This window comes from Sturnira hondurensis, unplaced genomic scaffold, assembly GCF_014824575.4.
Source record: "Sturnira hondurensis isolate 20B ecotype Veracruz unplaced genomic scaffold, ASM1482457v3 Scaffold0005563, whole genome shotgun sequence".
NCBI classification, from domain to species: Eukaryota; Metazoa; Chordata; class Mammalia; order Chiroptera; family Phyllostomidae; genus Sturnira; species Sturnira hondurensis.
In genome coordinates this window covers 1,535,756-1,563,041 of record NW_028078194.1, presented here as the reverse complement: position 1 = coordinate 1,563,041, position 27,286 = coordinate 1,535,756, and the positions used below count along the sequence as shown (strand labels likewise).

At 44.1% G+C, this 27,286-nt stretch overlaps 1 protein-coding gene and 1 pseudogene across 2 annotated transcripts in view; one reads left to right on the top strand and one right to left on the bottom strand.

Annotated features, from left to right (window-relative positions):
- Window positions 1-983: 983 nt before the first annotated feature.
- Window positions 984-1,676, bottom strand: LOC118988013 (peroxiredoxin-1-like; annotated as a pseudogene).
- Window positions 1,677-6,283: 4,607 nt separating this feature from the next.
- LIPA (lipase A, lysosomal acid type) overlaps window positions 6,284-27,286 on the top strand; it is a 31,815-nt gene continuing 10,812 nt past the window's right edge. The window contains exons 1-7 of one of the 2 annotated variants that reach the window (XM_037047299.1): window positions 6,284-6,386; window positions 9,473-9,584; window positions 10,541-10,658; window positions 19,929-20,127; window positions 21,220-21,329; window positions 22,981-23,117; window positions 26,923-27,069. In XM_037047299.1, coding sequence (XP_036903194.1) covers window positions 9,474-9,584; window positions 10,541-10,658; window positions 19,929-20,127; window positions 21,220-21,329; window positions 22,981-23,117; window positions 26,923-27,069 — 822 coding nt within the window. In that variant the 5' untranslated portion in view covers window positions 6,284-6,386; window position 9,473. Of the gene's footprint in view, window positions 6,387-8,549; window positions 8,570-9,472; window positions 9,585-10,540; window positions 10,659-19,928; window positions 20,128-21,219; window positions 21,330-22,980; window positions 23,118-26,922; window positions 27,070-27,286 lie in introns of those variants that run through there. The other variant, XM_037047298.1, reaches the window with a different exon arrangement.

Below are 27,286 nucleotides of genomic sequence, written 5' to 3'. Positions count from 1 at the left end.
CTGGCAAGCTGCTTGTGGCAGTTGACCTCGTGGAATGTAATTTGCTTTAGCAGGGCCTGGTGCTTGCCGAAGTCACTTTTTTAATGTGTCAATTGTGGAGTTAATGGATGGTGCTCCGGTGCGATCTGAAGTTGGCCATCTATGCATTGGTTCTGGCACCTCTTGGGAAAGGCTCCAGTGCAGGCCAAGATCATTTTCTGCCTGTGCCTTGCCTGGGGCCACTTTGCAGCAGCTACAAAATGATCTGTGCTTGGCATTTGCCTTTGCTGGATTGGAGGCATCTTGGAAAGTCTATGCTGCGAACCACGTCCAGCTGCCACTAGTGCCAAGCTTGGGACCACTTAGCAAGAGGCACAGAGAAAGACACCTGCATTTTCCTCTGTGCTCACTATATTTACTACGTTATCTTCACCACGTGGTCCAGGAGAGAGAAAGGAATCCTGTTGCCCAGTGGCCACTCCATTTACTCTACTCACGGCTGGGAGAGCCCTGCCTCACACAGGCACCAGGACTCCCATTTTCACAGAAGCTACTGGCAAAAAAAAGCAGAGGGAACACTTCTTTTCTCCAAAATAGGTATGTTGGGTATTGAAGGTAGTTGTCATCTCAGTTGCCAATAAAACAAAAGGCCATTTTTCTGTTAATAGCTCAATTCTTCAGACATCAGAACTGTTAGAAACAGTAAAGTCTATAAAATTGTGGAGTGGTGAAAGTGTCTGCAAGAATACCCTTTCAACCCTTCAAATTGAAATACCAGTTCAAGTTTAATAGAAACTACACAAAATATGAGGTGTTGCCCCACTATTGTACATGTCAGTTGGCCTTCTGCATTAGTTCAGGCCATTTCCTCTAGGGAAAAAAAAGCTGGACTCCCCAAACCCTCCTGGAAAGGCCTGTCCTGTGTCAGACCACATCTGGGAGAAATCTGAGATCTCGGGTTTTAAGCATGACAATGGGAAAGGCGAGGTTTTGTTCTGATGGCTCTACACAGCTGCCACAATCCTGGCATTGTCCTGTGCCCACTTCTGCTGGGAGAAATATTGTTTGCTACCATCAGGCTTGATGGTATCACTGCCAGGTTTCCAGCCAGTTGGGCACACTTGCCTAAGTTTGTCAGTGTACTGGAAAGCCTGAACTAGTCTCAGAGTCTCATCCACAGAGCAGCCAACAGGAAAATCATTTATGGTGATCTGGTGAAGGATACCTTTTTCATTAGTGATAAAGAGGCCCCTGAATGAGATGCCTTCATCAGCCTTTAAGACCCCATAGTCCTGAGCAATGGTGTGCTTGGGGTCTGACATCAAGGGAATGTTCATAGGGACCAGTCCTCCTTGTTTCTTGGTTGTGTTGATCCATGAATGCCAGGTGACAGACGTGAGAATTCACAGAAACTCCAATCACTTGGCAGTTCATTTTCTTAAATTCTTCTGCCCTATCACTGAAAGCAATGATCTCTGTGGAGCACACAAAGGCAAAGTCAAGTGGGTAAAAGAACACCATCACATATTTTCCTCTGAAAATGGTGTTAGTGAGGCTGATGCCTTTGGACTGACTGATCAGCTGGCATAACAGCTGTGGCTTTGAAGTTGGAGGCAGGGTGCCCGACTTTAGCATTTCCTGAAGACATCTTGCTATCAGAGGCTCCCAGACACAAATATCAACCAAAAGATGCAGGTTAGGAAGAAGACTCACGAAGCCTCTCGCAATGTTTGAACCTAGCCCTTGCACATAACTAGTGCTCCACAGGTATTCCATTGATTCAATGAACACTTTTTAGACTGTAAAAGAATAACGAAATAATGCAAGTCCTCAAGAACAAGAACGTTCTTTCCGTAGCTGTTGGTTCATGCAGTATGTTTGCTGATTTCACATGCCGTTAACACTTCTTTAAACTAATTTATGCTTCTCAAGCAACTCTAGTTAGTCATAACTTTTTGTGTATATTTGTTTATTGCCTTTGCATGATATGTTTGGCAGAGTTAGAGGCCAGGCGTAGTTTCTACCATTGTAAACAGAAAGAATCTCAGAGAACAAGTTGTTTTCCTGGACACGAAAGCAACCAAAGATCCAAACACAGGGAACTTGTTCTGTCTAATTATTTGGTAGCAATACACCAAAGAGCTTTGGGATAGTTTTGCACAAAATGGAAACATTTGTAGGTAAAGTTCAATACCTGTGATACAATCAATAACAATAAAATAGTGAGACTATTTTGATACATCTCAAACTGAAAGCATGATTCCTGAACATGAAAAACGTCATGACTTTTTGTGACAGTTTGAGACTTTAGAAGCGGCAAACCCATGGAGGATGGGTTGGAGAAAGGGAGAAGTTGGATTAGGAAATGAAACTTTCCGAGAAAAGACGCATTCCTAAGCCAGTGCTTCTAAACAAGCTTGTCAAATGCAAGATGACCAGGTCTGTGGGATTAAAGAAGAAATGCTACAACTGGGCTCTGTTTCAGTGCCCACACCACAATCGAGATAGTAAACATATTTACTCTCTCCAAAACTGTCTTCATGCTGCTTTGTGATCTGTCCTCCTCCTGCCACCCCTTCCCCCCCCAAAAAATGTCCTCTGCAAGCAACCACTTATCTTTCTTCTGTCAGTGTGGGTTAACTTAGATTTTCTAGAATTTTCTTTAAGTGAAATAATACAGTAGAGATTTTTTGGTCTGTTTTATTTGTCTCAGCATAACTATTTTCAGTCATACATGTTGCTGTGTGTGTCAGTAGTTCACTATTTTCCCCCTGGCCAGGCCAGGTAGTTCCACTGGCTGGAGAATTATCTCATGCACCAAAGTTTGTAGGTTTGATTCGTGGTCAGGCTTATACCTAGGATGCGGGTTCTACACCTGGTCGGAGTACATACTGGAGGCAACCGATCGATGTTTCTCTCTTATATCAATACATGTGTGTCTCTCTCTCTCATTCCCTTACTCTTCTCTCTAAAATCAATAAACATATCCTCAAGTGAGGATTAAAAGATAGTTCATTATTTTTTATTGCTGAGTAATATTCGATTGTATGGATATTATCACAACTTGGTTACCCATTTACCTGTTGATAGGCATATGTGTGGTGTCCTGTTTTTGCTTGTTACAAATAAAACTACAAAGATCATTTGTATACGAATAATTTTTATTTCTGTTGGGAAATTTTCATTTTCACTTGGGAATAGAATAGCTAGTCATATAGGAGGCATATCTATTACCTTTCAAATTGTTTTCTAAAGTGGCTATACCACTTTACATTCCCATTAGTAATGTGTGAGATTTCTAGTTACTCTGCATGCTTTTCAACACTTTTTAATTTTAGCCATTCTCATGGGTGGAGTAGTGATATCTTATTGTGGATTTAATTTGCATTTCCTTGATGACTAATAATGGTGAACATACGTTCATGTGTTTATTTGCCATCTGTATATCTACTATGGTGATGTGTTCAATCTTTTGCTCATTTAAAAATATTTATTTATTTTTAGAGAGAGAGAGGAAGGGAGGGAGAAAGGGAAAAAAACCATCAATGTGTGGTTGCCTCTCACGTGGCCCCCACTGGGGGACTTGGCCTGCTACCCAGGCATGTGCCCAGACTGGTAATGGAACCCGTGACCCTTTGGTTCGAAATCCGTGCTCAATCCACTGAGCTACACCAGTCAGGGCCTTTTGCCTATTTTGATTGGGCTTTTAGTCTTCTTATTAAATTGTAAGGAGAATACCTTATCATTTTTATGAAGTTTTTAAAAGCAGCTTTATTGAGATATAATTCACATACCATACAATTCACCCATTTAAAGTGTATAATTAAATGACTTTCAGTTTATTCAGAGCTGTATAGTCCTCACCACCATTATTTTTAGAACACTTTCCTAACCGGAAGAATCAACCCCCACACCCTGTAGCCCTACATTCTTCCCGTGCCCCACCACTGTCCCAAGGCAACCGCTGATCTACTTCCTGTTTCTATAAATTTGCCTACTCTGGACATTTCATGTAAACAGAGTGTTTGGTTTTGCGCTTTTGTGACGGGCTTTTCTTAGAATGTTTTCAAGCTTCATCCATATTGCAGCATGTATCAGTACTGCATTTTCAGATGATACAGTAATATTCTGTTGTATGGATATACCACATTGCATTTATTCCTCATCTGTTGGTAGACATGTCTCCACCCTTTGGCTATTACGAGCAACACTTGATGGACATCCATGGAGAAACTTTTATGCAGTCATATGTTCTTATTACTCTTGGGTAGATACATAGGAGTAAAATTGCTGTGCCACATAGCAACTGTATGTTCAGCCTGTTGAGGAGCTGCAGATTGTTTTTCAAAGTGCCTGTAGCATTTTACATTCCCACTAGCTGTGTGTGAGGGTTCCAATTTCTCCACATCCTCTCCAACACTTGTTGTTATACGTCTTTGATTATAGTCATCCCAGTGGATGTGAAGTGATACCTCATTGTGGTTATAAAGTGTCTTTCAAAGAATAAAGTTTTTAATCTGAAAAAGTCCAATTTGTTGATTTTTTTCTTTCATGGATTGTTTTTTTTATACTGTGTTTTAAAAATCTTTAAAACCTATTATTTTCTCCATTACCCCTGCTCGAGAAGTTCTACAGGTTTAAGTCTCAAACATATGTCCATGGTCCATTTTGAGTTAACTTTGTATAAGATGTGAGGTAAGGCTCTCCAATTTCCCCATCAACATTTATTGAAAGAGTATTCTTTCCCCACAGAATTGTCTTGGCATACTGGTAAAAAATAATTTGAAGGTCTGTTTCAGGACTCTTATATTTAAGTATCCTTACTCCAGGGCTAATTTTGCTCCAATGTGAAGGTGGTATCCTTTTGACTCTTACCTAGTGCCTTTACATTACAAGGTTTTTCCATTCTGGCCGGATGGAACCTGAAAACTATTCCTGATCCTGTGTGGACTTGGGCAGAGGTTCCCATTTGTTTCCTTTAGGTGGGTCCTTTCCTGATCTTGTGTAGTTTCTTTTTTAAATTTTTTATTTTTTAATATATTTTATTGATTATACCGTTACAGTTGTTCTATTCCCCCCTTCATTCCCCTCCACCCTGCACACCCCCTCCCCCACCATTCCCCGCCTTTAGTTTATGACCACGTGTCTCAAGTTCTTTAGATTCTATATTTCCCCTACTATTCTTGCCATTCCCCCTGTCTATTTTCTACCTACCACCTATGCTACTTATTTTTTGTACCTTCTCCTCCCACTCCCCTGTTGCTAACCCTCCATGTGATCTTCATTTCTATAGTTCTGCTCCTGATCTAGCTGTCCTCTTAGTTTGCTTTTGTTTTAGGTGTGGTTGTTAATAACTGTGAGTTTGCTGTCCTTTCACTGTTCATATTTTTCATCTTCTTTTTCTTAGATAAGTCCCTTTAACATTTCATATAATAAGGGCTTGGTGATGATGAACTCCTTGAACTTGACCTTACCTGAGAAGCACTTTATCTGTCCTTCTTCACATGCAACCCCAAATTGGTACTCGGCTCAAGACTTGAAGGGAACTCTTTGAAAACCTCATATGAGGCAGGCTCATGCTCTCTCTCTCTCTCTCTGTCTCTCTCTCTCTCCCTGTCTCTCTCTCTCTCTCCCTCCCTCTCCCCCTTCCTCCTCCTCTTCTTCCCTCCCTCCCCTCTGCATCCCACCCCATACTCTGCCCTGAAAACACCTTTCCGTTTGTGTTTAGATGTCACTTTATCAGTCTTTTTTTGATTACCTTACATGTAACATTGCATCCTCCCTCATTACCCCTTTACTCCCTTTTGTTGTTCTTCATAACACTTTCTACTAGTTTATATTATATAATTATTTATTCGTGGTATGCTTCTTCTCATTAGAATGTAAGCAGGAGGGATCTTGTTCTGTTGGCTGCTGCACCCCTAGTGTCTCAATAATGCTTGGCACATTTAGTAATAAAAATAAAATGTCCAGCAAGATTGCTTTGCGTCAATCACAGTGCTAAGTGCTTCATATGGAGTATATAATTTGAAGCAGAGGGTGTCAGCCCTGCAGAAGGAGCTCCAAGTGCAGAGCTAAGAGACCAGGCGTTAGCTGCCGGGCATTGGAGCGGCGATCTGCCGCGGCCCCGAGGCGGCGCACAGACAGCACGACCTCAGCCACGAGCCCGGGGCGCATGCTCCAGGGTGGCAGAGGGCCCTTCGGAACTGGGGTTTTCAGCCAAGGGCGGGGTCATTGCTGCACAGCCCAGCGGCGGGCTGTTCCGATTGGCGGCGCTGGTACAGAGCCGGGTGCAGAAGCCTGCCCTGGGGTTGAACTCTCTCCGCCCTCTCAGGGCATTCTAAAAGTCCCAGCCTCAGCGAGCAGCCACTGCGGCTTTGGACTGCGTCCCGGGAAGGTGGCTCCAGGTGAGTGCCTGCTCCCGCTGCTCCGCCAAGTGCGAGTGCAGCAGTTCAGATCCATCTCTTCGGGTTCCGAGGGGAGTGTAGGCACCACTCCTGGACTGTCATTCCGCCGTCCCGAGCCTCTGCAGGCTCGCAACACGCTTTGCTTGGCCCTAGGCACCTTGCCCGAGCACCTTGAGGGTAGCCCAGCCACATCCCAGTGACCCAGGAATCGGAAGCTCTCCGAAGTTGTCCGCTTCTCCCCGGGTGCCCCCCGATTCCCAGGCAGGCGTGGTCGCCTCACAGGGAAGCTGCCCTTTGGACTGCGGTGACAGGCAGGATTCTTGATTCCCAGCTCCCTTTCTTCCTCTTCGACCACTACTCCCGTTAGCTCCTTCAGGCAGCCTGCCCGACCTTACTAACTTGTGAACTCACGACATGGTCGAGAGTGAACTTTGGCATTGGTCCTGGTGAACATTCCAACTTGGTCGAACCGCAGTTTCCTGAAAAAAGTATTTAAGGGTGCTGCATAGAACTGTGGAGGAGTAATGAAAACAGTAGGTCATAAGCGCTGCCCGTGGGGTCAGGCTCATAGCAAGAGCTTACATGGGAGTCGATATTGTTATTGTTGTCGCAGTTATTAATAAGCTAAGTGACAAACTGTTTTGGGGCTTTTCTTCAGCCGCTGAACTGTTGGGCCGCGCTTACTCCATACTGCAAAATCTGCACTGTGCATCTAATATGTGAGTAGCACTTGGAAAGGTCCTAGGGATTCAAAGTAGAATGGGACACCCACTCTGCCCTCCAGCTTGGGTGAAATGAGGGCAGATAATTGGGTTGTTCCAATACAGAAAGAAGTGAGTGTAAGTGGCTAAGGGAGCCCAGAAAACCCCCTGGAATCCAGCCTGAAAGGGCTTTTTTCTCCCTTTACACCTGTCAGGCTTCATCTTTATGGTAATCACTTGACTAGTAGGTTTAGAAAGTGTAGGTTGACTAGTAGCTTGGTTAGTGTTGTGTTGGAAGGAAAATTTGCCGCCCCGCAGGCCATATTTCCTGGAGTGGCTTCAGCTGTTACTGTGGAGAGAGTCCTCTGTGGACAGCTGGTCCAGGCACTGCAGGACAGGTCCTGGATGCAAAGCGGCCACTGCTGGATGCCTCATTGTTTTCCACTGTGAGCATAACCTTTCATTTTATCCTTTTCCATTGACCTAATCATAGTAATGATGGATTTTTGAGAGATTATATTTAAAATAAAAGGTAGCCCAGGTACAGCCCTTCCAACCGTCATAAAGAAATACAAACTTTTGCATAAATGCAAGTGGGCTGGCTTTGCCAGGGCAGACCCCAAGATAATGTTCCATCTACAAGTTTGGGGGTTCACCACTGCTTGGACAAATAAGTGCAGCACCAGCAGGAATTGCATCAGAGAAGGTGTCGGTTCGTTTTTGCATCTTCCCGAGAGCCAGTTTCTTCAGATTTGTGGAATCCAGGTGTACCTTGGAGATATTTGGGGTTTGATTCCAGACTAAATAAACAAATAAAGCTCTGTTGCCATACTCCCTGTGCTGGTGAGGTCTGGAACTGTACCCTCCCCATCACCGAGGTATGCCTGTACTCAGTTTAAGCGTAGTCTTTTAAAAATAGCTGTATTGTATTATTGACATTGAATAATAAGACATATGTTAAGTGTATAATTTTATAAGCTTTGATATATGTACACAGCCGTGAAACCATCAGTAAATTCAATATAATAAACCTGTCTGTCAGTCCCTACCCCCACCCTCATTTGTGACTCCTTTGTAGCCCTTTGTAACTCTTTCCTCCCATTTCTTTTCTCCTCCAGCAGCCATTGATCAGCTTTCTGTCAAAATAGATTAGGTTGCATTTTCTAGAGTTTTATAAAAATGGGCATATGTAGGTTTTTTGGGGGGAGGTGCTCTGGCTTCTCTCACTCACTATAATTATTTTGAGATTTATCTGTATTACTGTGCTCATTCCTTTGTATTGCTGAGTAGTGTGTATATACCATAATATGCTCATCAACTCACTCATTTGGGCCATTTGGGTTTTTCCAGTTTGGGGCTATTTTACACAACCTATTATAAACATTTAAAATATATATTTATTGGTTCCAGAGAGAGAGAGAGAGAAACACCGATTGGTTGCCTCTTGCATATGCCCCAACCAGGACTGAACCCACAACCCAGGCATGTGCCTGACCGGGAATCAAACCCATTGCCTTTCGGCCTTTCTGTGCATGGAAGGATGCACCAACCCTCTGAGCCACACAGGCTGGACTGTGATAAACATTTTTGTCCAAGTCTTTGTATGGACATACACACATGGACCTTTTTAAGTAATTATATTTACTTAATGCCAGAGGCCTGGGCTGTAGTCCCAGCCTTGTGTCTGGCCATGTGGGTGTCGTTGGGAGGGTCACTTTGCTGTGCCTGTAACATCCATCCCCAGTTCTTGGCCATGCTGTGATTCTGCGCTGCCACTGTCAGACACTAGACGGTCTTCGTTCATGGTTGGAGAGTCCCAGGAGGAGAGAGGGATGGTCTTCTCTCCCTCTGTTTCTCTGCAGGCTCTTTTCTTTCATTTCACTTTTTCCCTTTGGGTGACAAATTTGAATCCTCACGTATACTTTGGAGCAAGAATGGAAGTGAGGAGACAGTGGGGACAAAAGCTAATACTGGCCAAACTTAAAAGCGTTGATATCACAATTAGAGAGAAAAGGGTGGGAGGTGAAGAGGCTCGGGACTTTTGAGGATCTTCCTTTTTCTCAGCCTAGTTTCCTCTGTGGTAAGTTCGGCCTTCTGCTATCACTCCAGTAATCATTTATTTAACCTCTGGATGAAGCAGTGAGTAGGTGTGCTGGGCTCCATATTAACTGGGGACAGCAGGTGGGGGTGGGGGGGTCTCCTAGTAAAAGAATTACTTCTCTTTTTGCTTACAGATGTGACTGGAGTCATTTCTTACATATTTACCTTTCACCTAAGGTTTATTTGCCCTGAACTTGGTCCCGAGCTCTTTATGGGAACATTAATCTACCAGCATAATTTTGTGCAGTAAAATTTGGACAAATAACAATGGACTGTTTTATGCAGAATGAAAATGTGGCTGTTGGGTTTGGTGTTCTGTTTGACCCTTGGGACCCTGCATTCGGAGACGTCCAGAGGGAAGACCGCACCTATGGATCCTGAAACAAATATGAACGTGGTAGGTTTCTCAAAGTCACCCGCTTTTCAAATGCATGTAGCAAATGTTAAATATGTTCTTACATCCAGGTATGTGGGTTACGTGGAACCACGCACTCTCATCGTCTGATATCTCATAGTGCTTTTCACGTTCTCTGAAGCTTAGACTCGGTTTACTAGACTCTCCTCACAGGTGGTGTGTATTTTACAGGTTGCATCTTACTGTCAAAACTATATGCTTCTGACTGAGCAATAAATGATATTTGTATAGATTTGATTAATTCTTAAGTGTCACTAAATCCGTTTAAAGAACAATAAAAAAGTGTCAAAACTTTGCAAGAACATTACTACTGAGTACTGCTTTCCAATGCATTGAACAAGGACCGTGATTAGCCATGTCCAGGAAGCATAGTTCAGTACAAAAATGAAAAGATTTGAAAAACACATTTTGTTAGAACAGAGAAACAAAAATAATCCCTTGAATAATGAAAACATTTCAAAGTTTTAATTCTCGGTAAACCATAAAGTCTGGAAATACCTCTTTAGGTGCAAAATATTAGGGAAATAGAGATTACTTAACAACCAGGATGGGGTCTTTGAAAATGAGAATAGTGGTAGATCACAGTATTAGCTGGCATACTTAGAAAAGAAAGAGAGTGTTTATTTGTGCCTGGGAGCCAGGATGGAAACAAAGAGGCCCAGGGCTGCGGTAGAATTAGTCGCAGTTGGTGTAGAACCTGCTAGGGTGGTGATAGGTTTAACCAAACACTTGTGAGTAGAACACAGGGACAGAACACATGGAGGATTTCCTCTGGTGATGGGTGTGCTACTAGGCGCAGCAGACTACAATTTCGATTTCTTAAGTAAAGCCTGGAGAACGTTGGAGACATTGCGTCTTCTCCTTTGCCTGCAAATATGGGAGATTTTGTCAGATTCTGTCCATAGAACTTCCACTATAATTATGTGTTTTCTCCATAGACTGAAATTATATCTTACTGGGGATTTCCTAGTGAGGAGCACTTCGTGGAGACAGAAGATGGATATATTCTTGGCCTCCACCGAATTCCTCATGGGAGGGAGAACCATTCTGACAAAGGTAAGGGTGTTTTTCATGGCGAGACAGGAACGGGGCCAGTTTTTATACCAGTAACTAGATGAAGGAATTTCTAGAAAGATTACTTGAAATTGCGACATAAGGCTCTGATTCTTACTTAATCCAGATGTAGCTTAATCTTTAACATTGTCTGTTTCTAGAAACTTTCCTTAATAAATAAAGGTTGAGATTAAGGTAACTGGATAATTGTCTCTTCTTTAATTAAATTTTTATATGAGCAGAAGGGCCTTCTTTGTCTCCGTTCCTTCCCAAATAAGTAGTCAAAGTAAAGTTAAAAACCTCGTGTTAGTGATCATTATCTGTTTTTTCTTAAATCTGACTTATCTATTTCTTCTTTCATAAATTCTAACTATAATAAGGCTTTTAATGATGCTTAAAATGGCCCATGCTCTTTTTGAAATTTAATTTCTAATTCTTAAGATTTTTATGATTTACTGATACACACTATTAAGCTTCCCCTTTATAAGCATGTCACAGACATGAATAGTGAGCTATAGTGAGGGCTTCTATATGTAATTTCTGCTCAAACACACAAAACATATATGAGGTCTGTCCAGAAAATATCTAGTCATGTCCTGTGAAAAATAGAGACATTTATTGAAGAAGATACAAGAAACATTGTACATAGGACAATGACGCCTCAGTCCCTTTCAAAGCAGGCACCTTGGGACTTCACACAGTTCTCTCAGTCACCATCAGCAGCCCTGTTATATTTTCCTTAATTTCAACAGTGACGTGAAAACTCTTTCCTTTCAGAGTTGATTTTAGTTTTGGGAAAAGCTAGAAGTTGTAGGGCACCAAATCTGCACTGGGATCCAGGGCGGCTGAGTCACCTGGGTGATTTGATATTTCTTTTTTTTTTTTTTAATTTTTTTTTTAGAGATTTTATTTATTTATTTATCTTTAGATGGGAAGGAGAGAGGGAGAGAAACATCAATGTATGGTTGCCTTTTGTGTGTCCCCTGCTGGTAGTTAGCCTGCAAGGAACCAGCCTGCAACCCAGGCATGTGCCCTGACTGGGAATCGAACCGCGATTGTCTGGTTCGTAGGCCCGCGCTCAATCCACTGAGCTATGCCAGCCAGGGCTTGATATTTCATCAAAAATCTCCGCACAAGACCTAATTCATAAGTGGGTGTGTTGTTGTGATGAAGCTGCCAGTCACCAGTTGTCCATAGCTGTGGCTTTCTGAATCCCCTGAATAGTTTCTGCAGAGGAATGTTCAAGCTTAGTGCAAAATTCAATGCAGTCATGTTGAATGCAATGCCACACAGTACAAATGCTCACTCAAAGTCATCTTTTGCCCCCACTGACTAGTACAGGGAAGTTGTCATTGTTCACACATGTGCATTCCAGTCCACTCTCCTTGGCTGCCAGGTTACATTGATGTTGTGTAAACCATTCTCGTTATATTGACAATGGTTGGGCTTTTTCCAGACAAACTTTGTATTTCATTCCACAGTGATCATATGAGTTTGTTTTTCTTTCTTTTTTTATTCTCAAGTAAACCCTGTATACTAACTTCAAATCCTATGTAAAGAAAAATAGGTATTGATATTATTTCTCTTTAAAGTGGTTAATTGACTAATATAATCAGCAGTGTGAGTCACTGTTAAAAGATGCAGGGATACTCAGTAAGAGCAAGCTTCAAGACTGTGCCTCCTCTTTTTGCCTTATTGCCACCTCCAAGCTTCTCTGTCCATAGAGCGATTAAAGCAAGTAGAGCCACAGGCCCTGTGTGTGTGTGTATCGAGACCATTGCAGAGGAAGGTACTGTGGCCTGGAATATGAAGAGCGTGAGCATGATTTGGGATTCGTTCCCAGGGGGTAGGAAGAAAAGTTGGGAGACCTCAGTGCTAGGTCTGGGTCAGCCCCCGAGTGCTCGGTGGTTTCACATCTGTGGGCCTAAGGTTCTTCATCTGTGAAAGGAGTCGATTGGCTGTTTCCCTTCCATCTTTATCACCCTCTGGTTCCGTAGGCTATATGCTATATTCTTTTTGTTTTACTGGTATTTTGTTTTGTTTTGGCAGAGGTGTGGGGATAACGTTGGTCTTCAAAACAGGGAACAGAAAGCACCCGACATCTGGCCGTAGCAGTAGGTCCCCACCTTCCTCTTCTGTTCTTCAGAGGCCTCGGTGGTGTTTCTATGCCACCTGTGGTGAGCTGCGCTCAGAGGGAGAGGAAATCTGTGACAAGTGACTCAGTGATCTAAAGGAACTGGGATTTTGCTGACCCCTGCCTGGGTTTTTCTCAGAGGGCTCATTTGTGTTTTTGTGGTCCAAGGCAGAGGCTCTTCACTGTCCTCCACTCACAGTTAGGGAACAGTGTTGCCAGTGCTGTTACTTTGGCTTCTTCCCGCCGAGCAGACGAGTTCATAAAGCCCTTCACTCAGAACTTGTCGTCTTCTCATTCATGCTACTTCCTCTCCTGACTTCCTCCTCTATTTTTAAAAAATTTTTTTCTTCTTAAGATTTGATTTATTTATCTTTAGAGGGGAAGGGAAGGAGAGAGGGAGAGAAATATCAATGTATGGTTGCCTCTCATGTGTCCCCTGCTGGGAACTGGCCTGCAACCCAGGCATGTGCCCTGACTGGGAATCGAACCGCGATCCTCTGGTTCGCAGGCCCAAGCTCAGTCCACTGAGCTACATCAGCCAGGGCTGACTTTCTCCTCTATGAATAACACCGTCACCCTCCGCATGACCTAGACTAGAAACTACAGAATCATTCCTGACTCCCATCTTTGAGTGGCCGTCAAGGCCTCTCTAGGCCGCCCGGGTGATGTGGCTTCGGTTCACCCTCTCCTTCGCTCTGCCAGGCCACCACTCTTCCCTGAGTTCTTGTTACCATTTAAGTGGACCCCTGAGACAAACTCAGAGCCCGAAAGAGGCTTGAGCCCCTTCCATGTTTAAGGCTTCCCATATATTAAAAAAAGAAAAAATATCAAAACAAGAATATGAAAATATTCAGGCTGCCTATCTTTTAAGAAATTAGTACTTTAAATACCCACAAAAATAACACCATACCTCTATACTATCTACAAATCATTGCAAGATATAGTGAAACATGAGTCGTTTATGGGGGACAAGGTGAAACCGTTCCTCGTACCCTTTTCAAAGTGTTTTTTTCCTCGGTGTTTTGGTTGCGCTGTGGTGCTGCCACGGGCAGAGTTTGCAGCTGTGCGGTGAGCATCCTTCAGTCTGTCTCAGCGGTCCTCTGGTTGTGTGCAGAGACTCATCTGGAGATTCCTGGAGGCTTTATGGTCACAGGGCTTAGCCACTGGCTCCTCTACACATGCCAACTACTGTCTTTTCTGCCAGCCTCACAGTTTTCCTTCATCGTATGTAGTCCTGCAGGACTGAGCTTCTCAGAGCCCAGGCATGATTACCTGATCCTGCTGTTCAGCATCTACAGGGGCCTGTGAAATGAAGATGTCCACCTCCCCTTAGTATTCCGTTCTCTCCTAGATGTTGTCCGTACTGCTCACCCCCCTTCTGTACAGCAGTAGGCCTTTGGAGTTCACCGTGGGTGTGATTCCCCGAGTTAGTTAGTCGTAGGCTATGCTCTCTACGGCGTCTGCCTCTGTAGGATGGGGTCGGATACCTGTTCTGCAAGGTGTGCAAGGTGTACAAGGAGTGCTTGAGAACTGTTGGCTGCCAGCTGTGTCCACCCATTATCTAAGAAACATTTATCACTTACCAACTGTACAGATTTAAATTGGCACTATAGCCCAATATTAAGGATATAATTGAAGTTGCATTTGTTACATTAGTAAGTCTTAGAGAACTACTTTCTGACACTCTCAAATCCAAATGAGTTATTTCCTTTTTGGTAAAGTCTCCCTGGCCTTCAGCTGGTGAATACAACCTCTGGAATACTGCTCATCTTGCCTACTATCTTATTTTTTAAAATGTAATGTGTATTGTATTTTTTCTATTACCTTTTAGTCCCCTTGTGCTCCCTTCCCCCCAGCAATTCCTACACTGTGGTCCATGTTCATGAGTCCTTTTCCCTTTTTGCTCAGTCCCTCCACCCTCTAACGTCCCCACCCCCAGCTATCATCTCTTACAAAATTCTTTTCACCCTCCCAAGCCCAGCGTAACTGCCAGTGCTCCCTGACTGCTTAAGCAGGAAGGAGACCCACACTTTCTCTGAACTCCCAACGGCCTTGCTAACACCTTTTCTTATTTTGCTTTGGGTTGACTTATTTCTTCTTTCTCCCCATCATTCCTCCCTCAGTCTTTGAAGGCTGAGGCTGTGTCTTTGTCATCGTTGTGTCCCTAATAGCGACGAGCAGCACCGTGTCTGCTGCATGGCCACTGGGGTGACAGTTATACCTGGGCAGCCTTCAGAACTGGGGTACACAACTGATGTAGGCAATGGGCCTTCTCTCTAGGGAAATGAAAGACACCTGTGCACACACACAATTCGTTTGTATGTGTAGAGAGTCTATGGAGCAAGCAAAGAATCCCCTGATTCAGACAATCATTGTCATGTCCGGTCAAGAACACTTTCTTAGAAAACCCCTGGTGAGCCGTGAGGTATGTGCCTGCTGTTTCTCGGCGTTGAGCAAACTGCTCTGTCAAGTGTTGACCCTGCTTTGCACTGACTCTATAAGGGAATTGAAATTCAGAAACTCATCATTTTTAGCAAAGTGGTTCTGTTTTTATCTGCTCAGCCTCATTTCAGAAAGGCACGGGATGTTAGATGGATCACAGAGTCCCACCTGGGCCAAGGATTCAGAGAGCTTCCATGGTTAACATACTCTCCTGTGGGTTCTGAGGTAAAATCTCTGGGTTTGAGAACCTGTGTTCCAGATGGATACCCTCATGTTACTGGGTGATACAGCCAAGTTCAAAGAGGAAAAGGGGTTTGCTTGAGGGCAAAGGATGATGGGCCGGCCACTCTGAGTCAGTGTACTTTAAACTACAGAACGTGGCCTTATGTGATAAATATTGAGCAAGTTAATCCCATGACAGACTATTTATTGTACTTGGCTAAAACAAGGAACTACATATAGGCCTTGGCTGAAGTACATAAACAGCCACAAGGCAGACTTGCTCTTTGCCTAAGTGGGATATCAATTGTCCAATAAAGCAATCAGCACATAAAGCACCAACAGTATCTGCAAAGTTTTGTGTCTGATGGCGTTCGGGGATATGAATAAATGTCTTCAGTGTGCACAGACAGGCGTTTTGAACTTTGCCTTGGCAAAGATGCCTCAGGGGGCTGCCCTTTGAGGGCTGGGCACGCTGCCCATTAGAGACTCCACTTGGAACACAGCTATGGAGGGGCTGCACCAGAAGAGCCACAGGAGCATGTCAAGACTAAATATGTCCATGTTCTGTCCCTGGGGTTCCTGACTCCCTGCATGAGAACTGGGGCTGGGAATGCGTACGTCTTCTGAGTGCCCCCGGAGATTTTGGTATGTAGCCAGTGTGAGGAAATAGCACTTGGCTTGCTGGGAACTGGCTGGAATACTCATAAACCCACCTTGTCTCTCGCACCACTTTGTTTCCTAATGAATTTTTCTCTAGTAGTTAAAGCAAGGGCTTTGAAACATGGCTGACTTGGGTTTTAATTCTTGCTCTCCGCAAGGTGAGTCTTCTAGGGCAGGTTCCTTAATTTCTGTTTCAGCACATCAGTTACCTTATCTTTCACATGGGATGGATGTTAACAGCTCTCTTGTAACAGTACAGTTCATGCGAAATGAAGTGCTAGGCACGTAACCATTAGCTGTTATGACAAATGCTGGTGCTCATATCTACGCATCAGCCAGGTGCCAATGCTTGCTAAGGTTTGTCTTAAGTGGGTGGGGCAGGTTCAGGAACCTCCTGGGCCCTGAAGCTTTTGGTGACCTAAAACCAACCCAAAAGGCATGGTTGAGCCCTTGGACTCAAACCCAAAGCCCTTGGACTTTGGGTTTGTGCGAGCCGAGGGTCTGCTTTGCTGGGTGCTGAGCTTCCCTGAATTGTTCTGTCCCATGCATGATTGCAGGAAGGTCGAAAGTAAGGAGTGGTCTGGCTTTGCGTTACTCACTAGGAAGGGGTGGGAATGCTTATGTTTAATAAGCTGAGTCCTTGACGCCATTTTCTCTAGAGCCTGCCTTTGCAGAAGGGGCGGCGGGGGGTGGGCTCCTATGCAACTTGCAGTCTATCTCCCAGGAGATCCTAAAAGGTCCCAGGTTATGTAGGCTCCTGCTATACTAACAAGGAGCCTGGGCTCTCTCTCTTCTTTAGGCCAAGGAGCCGCAGTGCCGCCTCGGAGTCCTGGTTCCGGATAGCCGGCTGTATGACTGTGCACAGATTGCTTGGCCGCAGTGTGCCTCAGAGTCATTACACAAAAAATGGGGGTGCATACTGGTCCCCAGCTGAATTAGTTTCCCGTTGCTGCTGTCACCAACCATCACAAACGTAGTGCCTGAAAGCGACACAAATTTATGACCCTGTAGTCCTCGAGGTCAGAGGCCAAAGATCAAGGTGCTGGCCGGACTGTGTTCCTTCTGGAGACTCTGAGGGAGATCTGTTTTCTTACCTTTGTCAGCATCTAGAAGCTGTCTGCATTCCTTGAGTTCTGGCCCCACCCTTTATCTTTAAAAGCCAGCGTGTAGCATCTTTCTTTCTCTCTCCTACTCTGACCCTCCTGCCTGTGCTTCTGTTCTAATATTATTTCATTACATTTGTACATTCCGTGTTGTCTTTATGAGTCATTATTTCCTGAGCTTTGCAGTGTATCAGCTGCGGTATCCTTCCCACTCTGAAAAGCACATTTCTCTTCAGAGAGCTTGAGTAAATCCTACGAGGTTTCTTAACTAGTAAGAAACAGATCCGTTTCACGCCAGCGCCTTGATCTTTGTGACCTCCTCCTTGTTCTTCTTTTAGTTCTTCCCTGCATGTCAGCTGATTTCTCACACCATTTTAGAGCCTGACCAGTGGTGGCCTGACCCGGTAGAGAAGGCCAGGGGCTTGGGAGGTAGGAGGAACTTCCCTGTCCATCCATCATCTTCCTCCCCCATCCACTTGTCATCTTCCTCTTGTGAGACTGTGGGCTCAGCAGATTCATTTTCACAACCTGACCAGGCCCTTCCACATGTCCACCCACGTTCGGGTCTAATCAGGCGGGCAGCACCGTGGTGGGCCATCATGGGGTTTCCTGTGGTTGCTGGCTCTGTGGCTAACTATTTGGGTGACCATGAGAATGTCACTTGTCCTCTCTGGTGCTTTTGGGTGCTTTCCTTTGGTCAGTTCCCAGCTCTCCCAGAGCCAGTTTGGGAGAAACAAACCAATTGTAGACACAGCCAGGGAAGGCAGCCCTGGCCCTAGGACGTTAGTTTGCTGCCCAGACATACCAGGTCTCAGGAGTGCATGGGCCAGGCCAGTGCATGTCCCCTCTACAGGCTGTCATTCTTTGTGGTGTAGAATGACTTTTTGGACAGTGTAGAATGACTTCTCTCTAGCTAATGTCCTTTCCTATACCAACACGTTTCTGATCATGGACCCGGTATCAGGTATACCCGAGTTCATGTCCCAACTCCCACACTGACTACCTCTCGGTTAATAGTGGTCAAATTATTATTTTTTTCTTAGCCACAATTCCCTGTCTGCTAAATGGGAATAGTGCCAGCTTCACAGGATTTTCACCACATCACCTTAGAGTGTACAAGCATGCGGTAATGTCTCTGTATTATTCAAGTCAGCTTTCCTCAGCAAGGTGCAAAGAAATCTGATGAACAGAAATCAGTTTGTTAGTTCACTTCCCACCTGAGTGTCCAGTGAGTCTTCTCATTTTTCTTTGACATTTTATACTTCTCATTTGTATACATCATTGCTGCATAGCTGTAGTGCAGAGTAGTCCCTAATTTTGTACTTTTCTCTTCTTACCCCTGTAAGCTCTGCCAGAAGCTTCTCTCTCTGTGCTGCCGCAGTCCCTGTCATGGCCCCAGTCAGATGGCCGTGAATGATCTGACCGCTCAACCACTGGCTTATGTCTGGTATTTCACTATAATAAAGGATGGGCAGAAGGCAAAGGGAGTTCTTATTTATTTTGACCTATGTGTCTGTCACTCTACCAGACCCTTAATTATCTCATTTATTCCTCCCAACAGTTGTTTATGGAACTGAGACTGAGACTGGTTAAGTGACTTAATAATGTGAGCTAATGTTTCTTGACGTCTTATTGTGGGCCAGACCCTTTTCTAAGAACTTTTCATATAATATCTCACATCTCGTTACTTCCTGGAAGGGGCATGTCACACTTCCATGCTGCATGGGGATGATAGCAATTTCACGGGATACTGAAACGCTGTGCCCAAGGTGGCACATCAGAACCAGGAAAGGACAGATTTGAACCCAGGAGTGTCTGACTCTCAAACTCATGGTCAGTATGATGTCAGCTCTGTGAGGATGAGATTTTTTTTTCTTTATTCACTTGCTTCTATTCCTTGCTGGGTCCCCAGCACACAGCTGAGGTGCTGGGCATGGAGCTGGTGCTCAATAAATGTTTGTTTAATGAATCACTGAATGTTCTTTTTTAAAAAGATTTTATTCATTTATCTTTAGAGGGGAAAGGAAGGAGAGAAGGAGAGAAATATCAATGTGTGGTTGCCTCTCGTGGGTCCCCTGCTGGGAACTGGCCTGCAACCCAGGCACGTGCCCTGACTGGGAATCGGACTGCCATCCTTTGGTTCGCAGGCCCGCGCGCAATCCACTGAGCTACACCAGCCAGGGCTGAATCACTGAATGCTCTTAACACAGTGTAAGCAGCTGGAGGTCAGGTTTCTTTTACTCCCAAGTCTTTGTCTTTTTTACTGTATCATTGTCTCAGGTGTGGGTGAGTAGAAGATAAATTTACATATAAATATATAGGTGTGTATATACCTATGAATATATGTGTATAGATATTTATGAACTTGTGTGAGATTTTTTTCCCTTTTGGTTTATTTTGTTAAGGTGCACTCTGAGAAATCTACTGGAGAAAAGCTGGAGAAACATTTCATAAGTGCTTAAAAATATATTAACAGGTTTTTGATGGTTAAGTCAGTGTGTCTTGTTACTAGATGTGCAAAAGTGTTCTGGTTTCGCTGCTACCTTGCTAGCACTATTTAAGAAAATTCTGTAGTAATGTTATATACGAGTACACTGCCACCTCAATATTTTAACTCGTCCCTATTTCACTATTTGCTTTGGGGTGGCTTATGCGTTACCTGCTTGCTTTGAAGGTAGGTGCTGCCCACTCCTAAACGTGAGTGTGTTTCAGGTCCCAAGCCAGTGGTGTTCCTGCAGCACGGCTTCCTGGCAGATTCGAGTAACTGGGTCCTGAACCTGCCCAACAGCAGCCTGGGCTTCATTCTGGCAGACGCCGGGTTTGACGTGTGGATGGGGAACAGCCGGGGAAACACCTGGTCGCGGCAACACAAGACGCTCTCAGTTCTTCAGGAAGAGTTTTGGGCCTTCAGGTATCTTTGAGTTGATTGTGACAGGGCCCCAGTTCCTCAGTGCTCTCGGCAGACGCACGGGGTGCCGACAGGTGGACAACTCGGGCTCACACGGGAGGGGACTGATGGATCGTGAGAGATTTGAAGCCTTTTTAGGGATTTCATAAATAGCAGGGAGGACATTTTAAGTAAATGAATACTCTGAGATTTAGATTCAACTGGAAATGTTTTAGCTATTTTGGCATGCCTGGTGGTGTGGGAGCCGCTGAGTTAATTTTGTCCCATCACCTTCTTCCTTCCTTTATACACACACGTTCCAAATGCTCACTATTTTGTACCCAGAAAATGTCCTCTCCTCTCCTTTGCTTCTGGCTCTACCGATTAATCGCCGTGTGCCATCAGGCCTGTCACATGAGCCATCTGTGTCTGAGTTTTATTCACGTAAAACGGGGTTAATCAATACCTATCTCATAAGGTTATTTGGGGGGTTGAAAGAGGGGATCCAGAGAAAGAGCCTGGCACACCATCCTGAGTGGTGGCAGCAATTGGCGCGTCACTCTCCTGATGACAACTATGCTCTCCTGCGCACAGGTCCAGGGCTTTGTCTTGATACCAGGTGCAGAGACGATCAGCCTGTGGATCCTCCAGGCTTGCTGTGGGGGTGTAAACCAGAGCCTACCTTGGGCCATGAAATGCAAGAACAAGAGCTTTTGCCAATGACGTGTACAACAACTGCTTGTAATAGTGAAAAATTGGAAACTACCAAATGCCCATTAGCAAGGAATGGGCAAATTAAGTGTGGCATGCTTACACAATGAACAGCCTACAACTGTGTGCGGCAGTTTGGATGTAGCCTAATATAGAAGAATACGTACTGTTCGATCCCATTTATAGAAACGTTCGAAAATGGGTAGAACTCATCTACAGCATCAGCCACGTTTGGAAGGGGCTCCAGGGGCTTCTGCAGCCCTGGGAATCCTCTTTCCTGCACTCAGTGCGTCTCGTGCAGCTGTGTTTGGTTTGTAATAAGGGATCACACTGTGTGCTTACTATGTGTGTGCTGTTGTATTTGCTGCAATGTCTCAGTGAAAGAGTTCTGTTTTTGGATTGCAGTTTTGATGAGATGGCAATGTATGACTTACCGGCTTCCATTGACTTCATTCTGAACAAAACTGGCCAAAAGCAAGTGTATTATGTGGGTCATTCCCAAGGCACCACGATAGGTATGTATGAAATAAAGATCGGAAGTTGATGTAATGTATTATTGCAGTTTGCATCTGTTCTGAAAAGTAAAATATAAAAATGTTAGCTTAAATAGACATTTTATTATTACTATTATTATTATTACTATTATTTAGTACCAAGTGGAAGTAATGATTAGAGCAAAGTCTAAGAATTTTGGTATTATTTTGTCTTCTCTGGAAATTCAGACTTTAATATGAATGGATAAACATGTTTTGTGGTTCTGCTGAATTTAAAGGAATTAATGTAAGCCACAGCCTGGTATGTATTTTTCTCGTTAAGCAATATGGGGATGTGAGAGAGTAGGAAACAAGAAGTTTTGTAAGTGCAGGGGCTTTTAAAAAGAAAACAAGAAAGTACACTAACTTTTAACATTAAGTGGAGTAAAACTAACTACAAAGATGCCATGTTACAATAAATCATTTTTAAAAGTCATATGCATTTTTATTTGTGATGATTATAAAAGTAATGTGTGTTTATCGTAAACAAAAATAGAAAGTGAGCAAAGTTTAAAGGAAATAAAATTTCCATAATTCCGCATGTGTTCCTCTGAGTAGGATTGGGAGACTATCCCATAATGTAAAGGACTCCCCCTTTTAGTATTTAAAGATTTTTTTTTTAGAGAGGGGGCCTGAGGTAGAAAGAGAGGGAGAGAAACATGAGTGTGAGAGAGAAACATCTATCGGTTCTTCTATATGGGTTGCCTCTTTTGCACACCCCTCCTGGGGAGGGAGCCCGCAACTGGGGCATCTGCCCTGACTGGGAATCGAACCAGTGACCTTTTGCTTCTGGAACAACTCCTAACCAACTGAGCCACGCTTGTCAGAGCTTAGTGTTTACTATAACCAATAGCTTTGTGCTCATATCACATGGTCTCATCAGAGTACATCCCTAGAAGGAGAATTAGTGTATGGAAGATATGAATGCTTTTAAGGGTCTTGATATATATTGGTTAAATTGCCTCACCCTCACTACCAAGCGAACACTATTTGCCAGTTTGAGAGACCACAAACAAAAATTAATGTGGACACATTTTGTTGTTATTATTCATTAAGATAAGCATTATTCTTTATATTTCTTCTTCCATGATTTGTCTACTGAACATCCTTTGCCCCATCGCTTTCCATAGTAATATTCTAGAGCCACGTATAAGGCTAGCAGTAACCTGAGAGGAAGCTAAGAGATACTTTAATGCTAGAGCACTCTAAATGTGTAAGTCTTTTCCGAGTTGTTGCTGATCGATTCGAATGCCTCTATAAATTGGTCTTAGGGATTGTGGGAAGGTCACTGGTGGATGGGGGTGATGGGGACTTAGCTGTTAGGAATATAGCATTTCTTTAGCTCATTTTACATTATTAGAGGAACAGGAAACATCTGGTTTTAGCAACCTAGGTTTCCTCCAGTGAGTATCTAGGTTGAAATATTGAAACAGTCAGGTAAGGAATACTTGATTTACTAGTTTAGTCAACCTCAGTGTTTCTGAATAGAAAAGTTCAGAGGACCCCATCTGAAGTGTTTGCTTGCATGTTTCTCATGTTGCCACTAGAGGGCGGCACGTGTGATTGCCCTTACCTTTTCATGGACAGTTCCTTCCAGAAGATCAAATTCCTGTCGCCTTCTTTTGTCCCACAGGTTTTATAGCATTTACACGGATCCCAGCACTGGCCAAAAAGATTAAAATGTTTTTTGCCCTGGCTCCTGTGGCTTCAATCAGTTTCTCTGTAGGCCCTGTACTTAAAATACTAGGACTTCCAGACCTTCTCATTAAGGTATTTAACCCACCCCACCCCCAATTTCCTTTTCAGATCTGAGGGACTGGCCATTAGAAGGAGAATCTGTGTTTTTCTCCTCTGTGTTTTGCTATCAACGGAAAGTGGGATTTCTTCTCTCCATGGTTTGTCTCCCCTTCACTCCTTCCTCCAGATCCTGGGGAGTCAGGGAAGGTGCAAATCTCCCCCAATCACACAAAGCGAGCACAAGAAAGTTTGGGAGAAGAGACATTAAACCTTTTGAGAGCTGCCTTTTCTTCTGCGCAGTGCGTGGGGTATAGGAACGGGCTGGAGATGGGAGAAGGAAGTGCACTGTTCCCACGTGCCGGTCCCCAACCACACTGAGGGCAATCTAAAGACACTGTTGCCATTATATTTTATAATGTGTCCCCTAAACACAAGCCAGTAATCTCGTGGGGGCTTATCCCTAGAAGTAGGTGACCCCCAGGCTCTGTTCAAGGAGGAAGCAATTTTTGTGAGGAGCTGAGAGCCAGCTGAGGCCAGATGGTCCACTGTGCACATACTTTATAGATGTGGATATTAAATCCCATCCAGGAATGTGTACTTAAAATCAGGTATAACATATGTACTGGCCATTTACTTTCACAAGAAATACAGACTGTACTCTGAACTTAGGATCTGACTCCCACATAAGACGCGGTTCTCTGCAGAGGTGACCAGACATGGAGTTAAGATGTGACTTCCTCAGAAACCAAATGAACTGGTAATACCTTGGGTAATAGAAGCCTCAGTTTTCATTACGAACATTTCAGAGGTACAAATAAAGTACTCTTTAACTACTTTAGCTTCTCTTACCACCTTACTCATAGTTAAGCCCAGTGCTCACTTCAGAGTTTTTTCCTCTAGACCTTGTCTGTGAATTTCCAGAGAGAAGTATATTGTTTTAATGTAGACAAGATTCAACTATGCATATTCTCTGCAGATTACATTTTTCGCTCTTGAAGAGCCATTAAGTTAAAACGTGAAACTCCATCACATTCTTTTTAACTGCTGCATAGTTAAGTTTTCCACCGTTAAACCAGGTGCCTGTGGTAGATAATTAGGTTCTTGCTAATTTGCTGTCGCTGAATCCTTGTGCCCCCTTTTGGGGGAGAAGTGAAATTGCTGTGTCATAGGCATGTTTTCCACTTAATGTCATCTTTGGAGATTGTGATTTAGTAGCTCTGTAAACATACGCGTCCTGCCCCCTGCTCCCTGAGCCTTGGAGATGGCGTTTCCTGAAATCTGGAGTGGGGTCCAGGGTCTGAGGTGTTCCAAAGCACCCTACCTGACTTGAGGGGAGGCCAAACAGACTGGTACTTAGGAATTCCTGTTTCAGACACTGGTATTTTATTATTTCCTGCTCGTGTGACAAAGCGAAAGAAAACCTTGTTCTTCAAGGTTATGTTCACAAAACCTTGGAATGTGCTGTTCCTGGGTATATGTGCTGCTTCCATGAGAGCTGAGTATCGCGGCTCTCAGAATGCAAAGGTATATAGGACATCAGAATTGATACGAGCAGGCCTGTAAATGTAAGGTGACTTTTTCTGGAATGCCATCCTGCTTTGCCTCAATGATTAGTGGAGTTCGGTGATTAGGTGACTACTGATGATGTGATTAGGTGACTCCTGTCACCTCACCCACAGTAGTGTTTGGGTGACGGTCCTAAGTACAAGACAACTTCCCATTCTTTGTCAGTCAGAAGGAGTGCTTGGCTTACTGTGATTTAAGTCAGTGATCTTACCAACTTGTTTTTAGTAGACAACTTCAAAAATATATACATTTATCACATATATCACATGTGACTGTTATGCTGACTCAAAAGCAGGAATTTGATCCCATGTGATTATTATGTAGACTCAAAAGTTTTATCACATGGATCACGTATGACTTATGCAGAACCTCAAAAATACATACATTTATTACATGGATCACATGTGACTATTATGTACACTCAACACCAGGAGTTTTGGAAACCGATGCCTTTCTGTGGTCTGTGATTTTTCTCTGCTGTGGCAGTTAGTTCCCGGTTCTCCCCAGCTCATCTTGGTGCGATTCATGTGGAGAGAAGGGGCCTTTAAGGAGGCCTGGTGTCTGTCTTTCGAGAGCCATCGGGTGCTTTGTCGAGGACTTATCACAGGTGGCAGTGGCCCAGATTTGCCTGAAGAGTGTTGAATGTGGCTCATGCAATGCTCGAGTTAAATTAGTGGCGCCTCTTTTACAAAGCAGGCTATTTAACCTGAAATCTTGATGATGGATTTTCCGGGGGTGGGGGTGAAGCTGTGTGCCACAGAGCAGTTGCTTTAGGCTGAGCGTAAGCGTTCCAGTCCACCTGGTCTCCCTGTTCCCTAATCCTCAGTCTGGACAGGGCGGCATGTTTTCACGGGCTGTTTCCTATTTCATCATCGACAATGACAGGCCCACCTGTCTTGGTTTGTTAGGATTGTGAGGAAGAATCTTCCATGACTCTCCCCTGCCCCCTGGTGGTTTGCTTGGTGTTCTTTGGCTCAGAGAAACATCCCCCCCAGTTTCTGCCTTTTATCTTCATCTGGTGTTTTCCCTGTGTCTGTCCAGACCTCCTTCTGTGCCTGCCCGTGTCCAAATTTCCCCTTTCTATCAGATCACTAGTCCTGTTGCTTAGAACACACTCTCAACAACTTCTTTTTAGCTTGATTACCTCTGTAAAGACCTTGTCTCCAAGTAATGTCACATGCTGAGATGCTGGGGATTGGGACTTCAGCGTGTCTTTTCGGTGGTGGTGAATGGATCACAGATCAATTCATAAAACTCCCTCTGTTGGCATTTGAATTTTTCACTCCTGCTTGTCCATCCAGAGGGTAGGCCTCAGCAAAAAAAGTGTTAAGCAATAAGGGGACAAATGTGAGTTCAGTGTAAGGAAGGTCTTTTTCTTATTTCCTGCTGCAGAAGTACTCAGAGATCTGCCTTGAGGCCACAGTGATCATCCGGGAAATACTTGAGCACAGGTTCCGTGACCATTGCCTAGCACCGATGTAGACCAGCAGTCTGGAAACTTTTTCTGTAAAGGTCCCGATAGTCAATACTTTCAGCTTCGTGGGCCAGGTGGTCTCTTTGCAACTTTTCATCTCTTCCCCTATAGTGCAAAAACAGGCAGAGCAATGTGCAAAGAAATGAGTGAGACTGTGTTCCAATAAACTCTACTTGCAGAGTCAGGCCACACTGGCACAGGAGGACTGGGGAGTTACTGCTTCTTGGGCACAGGGTTTCAGGTGAAGACATGGAAAAAGTTCTGGAGATGGAATGGGGCACTGATTGTACCGCATGAATGTACTTAATGCCACTGAGCAGAACACGTGAAAATGGTAGCTTTTTACCACAATGAAAAAAGTATGAAAGAAAACAGTAAGCAGTGGGCAGGATTCAGCACATTGGCCGGTGGAATCAGATTAGATGTGTGTGCCCTAGGCAGACATGTTGCTGACCAAACACTTTCTACTCCCTCCCAGAGTCACCGCCAGCCCATTGAAGTCCAGTGAAACTCTTTGGGCCATTAAGGCCCTTTCCCATTATAAAAGTTGGTGTGAATTTACTTGACTTTCGGCCTCCTTTTCTTCATTTGAAACATTAAACACACACCTGCAACAACTGCTGTTGCCTTGCTGAGAAGATTGCATACCTACTCCAGTTCAAATATCCACTGGTTTTCATTTCTGTCCTGAGGCCGTCTGTGGAGACGCTTGGCATGTGCCTTCATTTCGGAGGTGGGTCATGAGGGCCGTATATCAGGATGTAATGCTGAGGTGTTCTTGGGTTTCTCATTTGTCAGGAGTTATTTGGAGACAAAGAATTTTTCCCCCAGAATAAAGTTTTGGATTGGCTGGGTGCTCACGTTTGCAATCACGTTGTCCTAAAGGAGCTTTGTGGAAATATCTTTTTTCTTCTGTGTGGGTTCAACGAGAGAAACTTAAATATGGTAAGTATGTTCATAACAAGCCTTGCTTTAAATTTCCAGTGATTTTGTTTCATCTGTGAACACGGTCATTTGTGGGGGACGATGCGGAGAGGAAGGAATGACCTCGTTAGAGCTCCGACAGGTCCTTCATTCAAGAGGCACAAGAATGCACTTCATGTGGCCAGCACCTGGCGTACCATCTGCTGCTGTCCTCAGGCCGCCACGGTTGCTTCCAGCA